The sequence below is a fragment of the Schistocerca americana genome, chromosome X (genome assembly GCF_021461395.2).
Source record: "Schistocerca americana isolate TAMUIC-IGC-003095 chromosome X, iqSchAmer2.1, whole genome shotgun sequence".
Taxonomy (NCBI): domain Eukaryota; kingdom Metazoa; phylum Arthropoda; class Insecta; order Orthoptera; family Acrididae; genus Schistocerca; species Schistocerca americana.
In genome coordinates, this window is record NC_060130.1 from 501,627,893 (window position 1) to 501,640,422 (window position 12,530).

The 12,530-nt window shown below is 41.3% G+C and overlaps 1 protein-coding gene across 1 annotated transcript in view; it reads left to right on the plus strand.

The window, feature by feature from the left end:
- The window catches only part of LOC124555605 (Bardet-Biedl syndrome 5 protein homolog), an 80,895-nt gene that overhangs the window by 26,382 nt on the left and 41,983 nt on the right, over positions 1–12,530 (plus strand). The window contains exons 3-4 of the mRNA XM_047129574.1: positions 907–956; positions 9,075–9,202. Coding sequence (XP_046985530.1) covers positions 907–956; positions 9,075–9,202 — 178 coding nt within the window. The remainder of the gene's footprint in view (positions 1–906; positions 957–9,074; positions 9,203–12,530) is intronic.

The window sequence follows — 12,530 nt, forward strand, 5'->3', positions numbered from 1 at the left end:
TTGTAAGTCCAGAGACAGAGATTCATACACCTCACTAAAGTAACTGCTATGACATGCGTCTATTATCAATCACTTTAATGCTGAAGGCAAACTGATTTTTGTGATTAATTTTAGGGACACTGTTGTGTCACAGTTCAAATACTATTGTACCGTAACATTAATGGAAAATGCAGCTAAGTGATGCTAGTAATTTTAATGTTTGGTATAAGTTATTGTGCAATATAAACAATATTTATCTCAGCCATCAAAACTTCATCTGCAAATATGATTTTGTATATTGTTGAATGACACATTTGGAAAACCCTTGTCTTAGGCAGGTAAGTTTCCCATTCAATGAGTCACTTTATTTCTTCAAATCTCTAACTTTCTAAAATAATCTTCAGTTTATTTTTGTGATTTTTTCCCCTAGTTATGGAATGAGTGACAGTGCTGGATGACAGTCAGACGCTACTGTCCCAAAACAGCTGTAGAACTGTTTCATATGTTGCTGAAAGAATGTATGAAAATATCCGCAAATTTGCACTAATGGAAAGTCTATTTAGGGCAGGCATGTAGCATTTTGGTTCAGTTAACAGTCCAGATAATTACTACCATACAGGTTCCCAGTCATTAACTGCAGTAAAATATATCTCCCTACTTTAATGACAGCATAAATTTTGGATGTATCTATCTCCTATTTTGAGCTCTATATCCTAGTGATGAACCATGCCACCTCAGAAGTGGAACAGTAAACAGCTACTTGTTTGTCATTTTGTTCAGTAAATAAGTTAGTAGATAAAGTTCATTGTTAATCCTTTCTCACATATTTGTGAGTAGATGTTAGTAATCCTGCCATGATGAATACTAATTTTAGGACAGTGCACAGTATTGTGCTCCATAGTATTCATGATCTCTCTTTTGTTTCAGCGATAGGTTACAACTGTGTAGTCACAGTCACAACAAGGATGGTGAATTCAGTAAGTACCAGTAGTTATATATTAAATTTCCATATTCATTCATAAATAAAACTATTTAAGAAAGTCTAGAGTACAAAGGCTAGAAAACAGACCAGTATGCGAAAGTGAAGTTAAATTATAATGTGACTGGATGATAATAGGGCATACAAGGACTGACCCTGTATTATTCAGTATTTTTAAAAGAAAAGACCAATAACTTTCTTACTGACTGTTGTCTGCAACTTCCCTCGCATTATATTTTGCTGATTCTTAATTGTAACAGGGTATCCCCCCCAGCAAGGACATGTGTAAGGGGGTGTTAACAGAGAGAACACTCTTTGTATAAAGCTTGACCGTGTTACCTGAAATGAAAACACATTTATTTTCTTTGTGATTACTAAAGTTCTTCAATTTTAAGTGAAAAAGGTTGCTTTGAAAGGATAACAGTTCACACCATGTACTTCATTTATGTTCATATTAGCAGTTGAAATTAGTCCCATTTTCACATGGAAAATTTAACTATCATGCTATAACTGTTCACATTATCCTTAATAATTGTTCAAATGGTATTGCCTGCCAACAAACAAATGTCACTGATTAAGAAAGGTGATGTTTCCATTGATTTCATATGTCATTATGCTCACCCTCCATGAATAAATTGATTAATCACTCACTGTTGTCCTACCATGTCACAGAAAACTTCCAAACTCTTATTTAATCAACCTCAGTAAACTGTTCATATTTTTCGTGCAATTGGACTGCAACAACCATTCCACACAAAATCTTGACTATGACTGTAGTACATATAGTGCTGGGCCCCTGCGTACTTGGCTACCGTGTTTCTTGGATATACTTTGTGGACCAGGCACAGCCCCTACATCACCCCAAAGCAGCTGTTTATCAACACATTGCTGCATTGATTGCTGCCCAGTCTCATGTGCCTGCGACAGTGCCTAGAGGTGCAGACTGTAATGCTACAGGGTGTGCATATTGCGGTAAACAGCACTCCAGTCGCAGGGGCATACTTATGTGCATATGTTCTTCTGCACAAGTACCAACATTGCTACTAAGCCCCTTGTTGACCAGTTTCACCTCTGGCTTCCAGACGGATCACCAGCCATGCGATGAGACTGCGCTACGGACCCTGACACCACCGACATTGCCACCTCGTGCCATCACTGGGCTCCCAGGCACTGCTGTTTGACCACTGATCCAAAAGACTCTGCTTCCATTGCTCATTGCTTCTGCTGATGATCAGCACTTTATCCTTTTTGACACCAGCTGTGTAATCACCACAGAAGATGGTTTCCATTGTATTCTTCAATCATCACAGAAGATCATTTCTGTTGTAGTGTTCAGTCATCACAGAGGGGCATTTTTAGTTCTATTGCATGCGTGGACTTCATTCTCAAACTGTTCTAAATTGAGTTTATGTTCAGTAAACATTGTTACTTCAAGTGCGTCAATCTAGCACTGCCTTAGCCCACTACTCAGCAGGACATTTCAGTGACTGCCCATGCCACACGTAAAGGCACATGATGGTAGTGCTTGGACATTGTTGAATGAAACAACAAGGTAGTGCCTCCTGCTGGCAGTGTTGTGCTCTGCTCCAGATTTACCAGAGAACCAGTGGTGTGCAAGGGGTACAATTGACTAAGTCGTACCACTATTTATAGGAGTACCTCTTACAAATCTTTCACAAAGGTAAACAGTGGAAAAACAATGATCCTGATGAATTCATAATAATGGAAGATTCATATGATCAAATAGTGTTAAAACTTAAACATTCCAATTGAGTTGTGCTGTGAGTCCCATGTAACTTTAACAAACAAAATCCTTGTGCTGTGTAAGCATCATAAATTCCCTGTTTCGTCTGTGTCTACAACCTTTCAAGGACACAGCAGGTATAGGTTCTGTGATCTGTATGCACCCCTGTAATTCGCTGCCTATAAAACTGCTCAGATCACAACAGCAGAGACCTACCAAATCACAATGAAAAGGAAAGAAATACACAAGGATTTGTATAGTGTTGTCAGCTGAGAGAGCCAGAGGGGTAAGTTCAGCTGCCTAATTGCAAAGGTTTTCTTCCTTCATGCACATTGGCACCTTTCCTTTGCAAAGTATCTGCTGATTATCATTAGACTGACAATGTTCCGAGTGCTGCAGTACAGGCTGTATACATTTCAGGACATTGGAACAATGTAAGCATGTTCATTAATCAGTGCATTTATGAAGTATGCTGAAGTAAACAATAGTTTCACTTTCTGCCACCAGGTGAAAAAGATGGTGCTGCAAGTAGTCAGTGTGTGGTGTGGGTGCAGGAAAAGGGCAGGAATGATCAAACACATGATAATGGTGGTTCAGGCACATTTATTAGGATATGGTCCCAAGTTACAGCATGTGTTCAATATGACCTCCTGACCCAGCAACGTGTTGCATCCATAAAATGCCATGGTTGACTTATCTTGCAGATATCCCCACAACCAGAAGTCACACGGATTATGATCAGGGGTTCTGGAAGGCCACAGATCATGAAACTGCCTAGAGATGACACGGTCATCATCAAAGGTTTCTCAAAGCAAATCTTTCACTGGTAAGCGACATGTGGTGTTGGCCCTTTGTGTATGAAAATAGTGGTGTGAACACAGTTGCATTCTCTAAAAGCTGGAATCACGTATTGCACAGGGAGGTCCTTATAATGTGCAGATGTCACTGTATACCTAAAAGGCCTGCAAGGTGTCATCCCATTGAAGAAAAACAGATTGAGAATGAAGGAGCTTCTGAAACCCCAAGACAAAGTCACATAAGTTGAGTGCAGTGGATTTCCTGCACAACACGTGGTAGAGTAGAGCCCCACATGTGACAGTCTTGTGCATTCATGGCACTGTGCAGAGTAAAATGTGCCTTGTCCATCCAAAGAACATTCCTCTGCCACAGGTCATCCATATCCATGCGTACCAAAAATGAAGTGCAAAGTCACAGCATTGTAGACCATATTGGGGCTTCTTTTGTTGCATATTCAGAGTCTTGTAGGGATACCTGTGTAGAATGCACCACAAAATCTTTTGAACTGGCTCCAAAATTTGAGGCTTGTGCTGCACATTCAGCTACGGCTACAGCAACTAAGTACTACAGCAACTACAATAACTAAGAACTGCCATGGGAGTGGGCCACCTCTCTCTCTCCATGCTGTACCACCTAATTTGCCTGTTTATTCAGATTTCTTGATCATATGCTTTAGTCCATTTAATGACATAGGGCTCTTCACAGTTGTTTCTGTAGGCAGTATTCCTGTACTGTAGTGCTGCTATTGTTACCGTTGTGATACAACTACTCTGCCAGCAATGCATGGTGTTTCTTCTCAATATTCATTACTTTTCATACAGGGAACTTCAACCTTCTTAACCCTTTACACCAACAGTCACTTCACAAAAGAAATTATCACATGATGCCAGCCTACAGAAGCATGCTAATGTCAAAACAGGAAACATTTCACGTTCTGACTGCTTATGGCACCATATTTTCACCTGGTGGCAGAAAATGGAACTCTTATTTTTTTGGCATACTACACAAATGCACCGATTAGTGAACATGCCTATAATGTCTCAGCTTCCTGCGGTGTATACACCTGCTCTGCAGCAGTCAGAACGCCATCAGTGTAATTATAACCATCCCATATGAGAGTGTGCACTACCTGGTCAAATGGATCCAGACGCCCATATCTAATGCAGAATTGTCCACTAGGTATCATGAGAGGCAGACATATCAGTTTCAAAGGAGGTGGAGACTGTTGTGTTGTCAGTAAAGAAGCAGTAACAGCAGAATGAGTCACTCAGGACTTGAAATGTGACTATAACCTGATTAAAATCACATGATAATTGATGTCTGTCAATTGTTACGGAAATGTTGCCACATCCACTGCCAGCTATCAGTTGATTAGAGGTAACACACAAATTTGGCCGGTCACTTCACAAATACTGCTAAGTGTAATGCAGAGCAGTGTTGGAAGTAGCTGCCACAAGGTGTGACAGAAACGGGAGATGCTCTGTCAACAGCTTATTTTAAGTAACCAATGAGTGAACTGCAGTAGACAGCACATTTTATAGACTTGAATTTAAACTCATGTCCCAACTTATCCACAACCTCATGATTTGCAATGGATCTGAGAAAATGATTGTCAACAATCAGCAGCAGAACCAAAATTGAAATCACTTTGTTCACAGTGTTTAAGGCTAACCTCTACGAGCAAACTCAGGACAGAAAAATTTCAGTTGCAGTAGTAAAAGCACACTGTAATTTCTCACTCACTTAGATTACCTAAAACTACCTTCACACTGTGCTGCACAGGCTGCTGCCTTACCAACCGACAAGCAGTCCTGTTTGGCAATTGGTTGCAGATGATACATAACACAAGCAGATTCCAAACAAAAAAAGAATGACAGAAAGAAAAATAGGAGCAAATAAAAGTCAATATGATGATAAAAATGATATAGTAATGTATTAAAAATAAAAGGATTTCATTTAAACCAGTTAACTGAATAAAAACAATAATGAAAGTCTTTTGATTAGATTTATAAAAATAAAAAAATTCTGTGCATTTGACAAGATATGAACCTACGACCTTCCACACAGCAGGTTTATATGCTAACCACCGTGTTACACTTTTACACTGTGGAAGGTTTTGTATGTATGACTCCGGTGCCCCACTCCCAAGGATTAATTGCAGTCTTCAAAAATTCTGCTTCACACAGTGTTGTGTGAAGCTTATCTAATGTAAGCCAATCTTTATGATTATAATAACTCTATATGTGATGCAAAATTGCATCTTGTGTCGAAGAATCCAGTAATGTTTGGTTAGTGCTGTGTATGAAATGTGTGTACTTTGTTAGCAGCATTGTTTGTTTGTGTGTGTGTGTGTGTGTGTGTGTGGTTATCATGTGTGATGAAATATGAAATAAAAGGGCCGGACCCAGGATTCAGGATGCAAATCCATCAAGAAAGAAAGCTTGACACAGAATAGGAAGTGGACTGACTAATTATTGTGGCAGTCTGGCAATATCAAATGGTTTGAGTGTGACAATGAGCACTCCAATTGAAGCCAGCTACAACACTGTCAACTATCAAGTAATTTTAATCAGTCTATAGTCATTGGGTCTCACCTGAGTAACTTATCTTTCAGTAACATTTTAACCCTTCTAAAGCTGCCCAGTTTGACTGTTGGCAATGTGACTGTGTAGTAGAAACACAAAGGAGGAAACATAGCTAAACCAAGATCAGGCAGACTTCATGTACTGATGGACAGGGTGTACCGTGCACTGTGGAGGGTTGTTGTAAAAATTTGCTTGAAATCAGTGGAAGGAATCACTTGCGAGTTCCAGCAGTCCAGCTAGTATTATGTGCTGAGGGAGTTAAATGAATGGAGTACGTTAGTCGAACGGCTCCTTATAAACTACACATTTCTGTAGTCAGTGCTGAGCTATATTGCAGTTGGTATAAAGAGTGACACCACTGGACCACTGGAAACAAGTGATTTAGATTGGTGAATCATGCTATAACTTGTGGCAATCTCATGGAAAAGTTTGGCTTTGGCAAATGTCTGGAGAATATTATTTGTCATCATGTGTAGTTCTAACGGTGAAGTAAGGAAAATGTGGTGTTATGGTAAAGGAGTGTTTTTCATGGTTAAGGTGTGGTCACCTTATTGCACTTAAGAAAATACTAAATGCATAAGGATATGAGCACATTTTACAGTGTTGTGTACTGCCTACAGCAGTTCAGAGATGATGACTGGTTTATCAGCATGACAATGCACACTGTCATAAAGCAGCAGCTGCGAGGCAATGTTTTGTGGACAAAAACGTACCTGCAATTGACTAGCCTGCCCAAGAGTCGCAACCTGAACCCAGTGGAGCACCTTCAAGATGAGTTAGAATGTGGACTTCACATCAGGCCCCAGCATCCAGCATCACTATCTTCTCTGCTCTGGTTTTGGCGCTTCAGGAAAAGTAGACCGCCATTTCTCCACAGAAATTCAGACACCTCTTTGAAAGTGTTGTCCACCTTCATAGTTGAGTTGTTGGTGTCGACGGCTGCCTTTCAGAGGACCCAGGTACAATTCCTGGTGCTGTCAAGGATTTTTCCTTAGTGGAAGGACTGGTATGGAGTGCACTCAGCTTCGTGATGCCAGTTGAGGAGCTACTTGATGATGTGTATGGGTCGTCTGAGTAGAATGACTCGTACATGTCATATTACGTTTAGTTGCTCCGAGGTGGATGGAGGTACTGTGACAGTTCAAACAAATTAGTGACACACACATGTGCACTTTATTGTGCTGCAATACTTATCTAAAGATATACAACAACTCATTGGATGTGCTTGTGGACAGATACAACCAAGCAGTGGCCTGTCAAGGCATGATTTACTGAATACAGTGTCAAGAACATTATGACCATCCCGGGTGGCACACTGTCAGTCACTGTAATAAAAACATGTCCATATGCAAGGGCTATAGGCAACTCCACTTGTAGATTAAGTCTCGCAGACTAATCTCCACTACGAGCTGTAGCTGTGAACTGCAACCATGGAACTCCGTACTAGAACCAGTGCCGAGTGTGAACCATCCATTGCTGCCTGTGGCCACTGCTTATCTCAGTGCAGAAGGCCATCTCACTGGCAGTGGCACAGACGCTACTGTTTGGGCCATGCTTGTGGTTGGTGGTAAACTTTAAAGTGCTGCCCTTGGTGCCAATCAGAAACTGTCTCAGCACACCAGCTCCAGTTGTGTCCAATGTTGGAATGAAAAGTAGCAGCTCCACAGTCTGGAAAGTTGGCAAAAGTCCGGGAGAGTGGTGTGCTGACCACATGCCCGTCCATACCACATCTGAATGATGTCATAAGGCAGAGGATGATACTGTGGCTGGTTGACATCCCTTGGGCCTTCAAGGCCTGGACAAGGAGTGCTGATAGTGTTTCCAGCTGAGTTTAAGCTGTCATAAAGGTAATGGGTGGACACACTCATGTTAATGCCTATTAATTAATAAACAGTTACTTTTGATCAGATCAGTTGATTATAGGTGACTGTGATTTTGTGTGTGGTGGGGGGGGGGGGGGGGAGTTTTTGTACTGCATTTTGTGTTGCTGCTGATAATGATGATGGTGATGATGATATTGATGATGGGAGAGAGAAGGGAGAGGATTAAATGTAATGCCACTGCATTGCACTCATCTTGTAATCACTATCCGACAGACAGATTATAAACAGCAGTGTCACACTGTTCACACTCTGTGAGATTCTGTAGAGAGGTTTGGAATTTAACCTAAGATGTTGATGCAAAGTTGGTAACAAGAAACTGTATGATACCACCTCTCCTACCTTGCTGGTCAAATACTGATGCTTAAAGTCTCTTCCTCCACCAGGATTCAGACTGGCTATCTTCAAGTTTAATGTTGCACAGCCATGTGCTAGCAGCCTCAGCTGTGGACCCATGCTCAATGGAAGATGATATACATTACAAACAGTTCCAGCAAAGCATTTTAATTTGTAATACTTACTTTAACTGCACCATTGTCAAATTAAGATTTTCATACTTTTGGATAGTAATATGTAACATTGACTTTAAAATAAGTTTGTGATTTGGAAACACAGTTTAGGGCACAAACTATCACATGTATGTCATATTTCTTCAAAGTTTAAATGGATGAATAAATTATAAGCCCGTAATTGCTTTTTAAAAATATATTGCCAAAATGTTTTAGTCGTATTTCATAAACTTATCCAACATTTGTGGTTACTTGAGATGTAGATAACCTCACAAAGTCATGAACTATTTATCTGCAAATCCAAGAAAAACACACACACACACACACACACACACACACACACACACACACACACACACACACAGATGGAGAGGAGAGAGGTGAAATTTGTAAATAATGAAGACCTAGCCACGAAATGGATAATGTTTTCAAAATGTCATGTTCTCCTAGTCAGCATTGCGGATATCAACTTCATTTAGTAGCCTAATTAAGTTATTTCACAAATTAAGCATACTTGATTTTGTACATTACATTAGCCTAAAGATAAACTTGATATAATAAGCAATTATATCTTGGTTTATAAGTGTTATCATTTAACAGAAACTTCGAGGTACAACAGAGGCGCTTCATATCCTCACAAAATCAAACAACGTCCGATTTGAATTTATATTCACAAACCTCATTTTAGGGAATGCTCGACACATTACATCGATTATGGGTGTATTTAAGTGAGTAATAGCTTTCAAGTATTTGTATACTATTTTGTTATGCAGTATATTATTTTCACTGCTTTAACGGTATACTCTGGTTTTGTGTACTTTGGTACCACAAACATAGCAATGCACAAATAAATTTGATAACAACTCACAGACTGCTTATGGAGAAACCAATTTGCACTTTGCTAAGTTTTTTCTCATTCATAGAAAATAAAATGCAAATACCTCATATTTTAGTGATCTTATGCACTAATGATGTCTGGATGCTGTACATATAGTCAGTACTACTCTTATATCAGATAAATTTATTATGTAATTGAAAAATCTTCACTGATGTTCTGTAATTGATATGATCTGTTTCAACTTTTATCCACTGTCAGGCATTTTTAATGTAATTCCAGGATAACAGGCTAGTAATTATGAAGCACTGTGGCTTCCCATACATACGGCATTCCTTTAAAAATCTGACCAAGGAACCAATAACAGCAAGTGAGTCAGGCTTGTGAGATGATGCAGTTACTGGCACATCAGTGTGCAGCCTGCAGCCTTGCTGTAGTGGTAACACCAGTTCCTATCAAGTCACTGAAGTTAAGTGTTGTTGAGCTTGGCTAGTCCTTAGATGGGCGGCTGTACGGGTCTGCCAAGTGCTGCTGGCAACTGAGGTTCACTCAGCCTTGTGAGGCTTGATTGAGAAGCAGTGGCTCCAATTATGAAAACGGACAACAGTCAGGAGAGCAGTATGCTGACCTCGTGCTTCTCAATATCCACATCCAGTGATGCCTGTTGGCTGAGGATGACACAGCAGTTGGTTGGTACCGTTGAGTCTTCCAAGGCCTGCCCAGATGGAGCTAGAGGAGTTACATTAATGTGTAGGACCCAGATACATCTAGAACTATTCAGTAACATATTTATAGTTGTGGACAGTCCTGGTGGAATGTAAATAATTTAGGAGTAGAGGTAACCCCCAACCAAATAGTGGAGGCATTGAGTTCTCAAAAGGTACATAAATGAGGCTGAAAACTGTGCTAGCTTTTGGACCAATCTTCTATGAGGCAGAGTACACACACACACACACACACACACACACACGTGGGCATGCGCCTATGGCACTATTGTGCCAGCTAAATACAATACACTGTGCCAAGACTGCAGTTTTGCAACTTGTCTAAGGTGAGGGATTGTGTCAGATGGACTGTTTGAGGGGAAGAAGAATGCAAGGAGTGGGTAGGAGAGACAGGGAATGGTGGCTGACAGTTAGGATGGAGACAGCATCTGCGTGGGTTAGATATGGGAGGGAAGGCAGCAGGTGCACAGGATAGGAATGCAGCATATGAATGCCAGCTTCTCATCCCCCATCTCTGGTGATTTTGTGCAGTGCACAATGGTGTTTATGTAGAGTGGATTGTTAAGGGAAACAGAAGAGAGGAAGGGGAGACAGCATCGAAGAGGGTGTGGGTGCAGGATGGGTGAAATTAGGGTCCTGGAGCAGGGTGGAGGTGGGTATGGAGGCAGGGGGCTACCATAGGTTGCGGCCACAAGGATTACAGAAATGAAGGATATGTTGCAAGAGCAACTCCCATCTGTGTAGTTCAGAGAAGCTGGTGTTGGCAGAGAGATTCAAATGGCACAGGTTGTGAAGCAGCCACTGAAGTGGAGCATGTTGTGATCAACAGAATGTTCTGACAGTGGGTGGTCAATTCTGCTTGTACCCACATTTGTGCCCATTCATTTGGTTGGACGGCTGGACAGTGACCATGCCAACATAAAATGCTGTGCAGACTCTGATATAATCAACCTCCCAACAGATGAAGGCTCCACCACTATCATGATGAACTGCTGTTTTACCTAACAAAAGGCATCCACCAACTGTCTTGGCTCCTCCACCTATGAACCCCCCATTTCAGAAGTCCAACATAATCTCCAATCGGCCGGCCAGAGTGGCCGAGCGGTTAAAGGCGCTACAGTCTGGAACCGCACGACCGCTACGCTCTCAGGTTCAAATCCTGCCTCGGGCATGGATGTGTGTGATGTCCTTAGGTTAGTTAGGTTTAAGTAGTTCTAAGTTCTAGGGGACTTATGACCACAGCAGTTGAGTCCCATAGTGCTCAGAGCCATTTGAACCATTTTTAATCTCCAATCTCTACTTAAATTCTTATGCACAGCCCAGAATCAGTCACCCTGAATCAATCTGCCATCTCACCCCAATGACCTGCTGCATACCCACCTTCTGCATTCTTCCCAAAATCTATAAACCTAACAATCTTGGACACCCCATTGTAGCTAGTTACCATCTTCTTTTTCTTTTGCCTTTGTCCTGCATTGGTATAGGGTCAGTGTGGTTATTAAGATTTAGCATGGTTAATTTAAGGGGTAGCCAGTTGCCCTTCCTGTTACCACCCCGCTACCTGCCCCCTGGGATGGAATAGGTGTACCCAAACTGTCTGAGTGTAGCGTTATTCATGTGAAAGTGAGTGAATGTTTTCTAAATGTTTGTAGATCATGCAACTGAGGCAGGACTTGGCTACTAGCCCAGTATTCACATGGTGGGATGTAAGAAACTGCCTAAATACCACATCCAGACTGGCTGGCACACTGACCCTCATCACTAATCTTACAGCAGACTCAATCCAGGGCCGGTGCACCTCCCCATCCTGGAAGCAGCACTTTAACACGCTTGGCCATCCAAGTGGGTCATTGTAGCTGCTTACCATGCTCACAGTGAAACAACCGACAGCCACCCTTCCCCGATCTTCACTCCCACTTTCCACTTCCTTTCTGCTTTTGCTCTCTCCACCTGACAGAACCCTTCACTTCAGCTGAGCTGCAGAACTGCAGTCCCAGCCCAGTGTATTCAGCTGTCACAGTGTAGCCATATAAGTTTGCATATGTCTGTGTAAGAGAGGGGAGAAGGGGTTGCGGATGTATGTGTACTCTAGCTTGAAAAAATATGTGTCCAATATCTATCAAATTTTTCAGTTTGTTTATGTTCTTTTGTCTACTTAATGCCCCCATTATTAGGTGTGTTGTTATCTTTACTCTCAAATTATTTGCAGATCACATATTTCTGTTACTGGCATCCCTAACAGCAGCTTACATAGTGTTTGGTGGATAGGCAGAGGTCCAAACAGTGAGTCCTGTACCTAGCTCTGACAAGGGTTTCCACAAATCCAGAGGACTGATGACCTCGGATGTTAAGTCCCATAGTACTCAGAGCCATTTTCCACTAATCCCAGGTGACGAGTTGGAGTGTCGTAGTTAAGTAATGAGTTTGCTTTCTATATATCATCGAAGAAATGGTAATGTCATCCAGACGTTGAAGGAAATTATCGATCATAGGTTC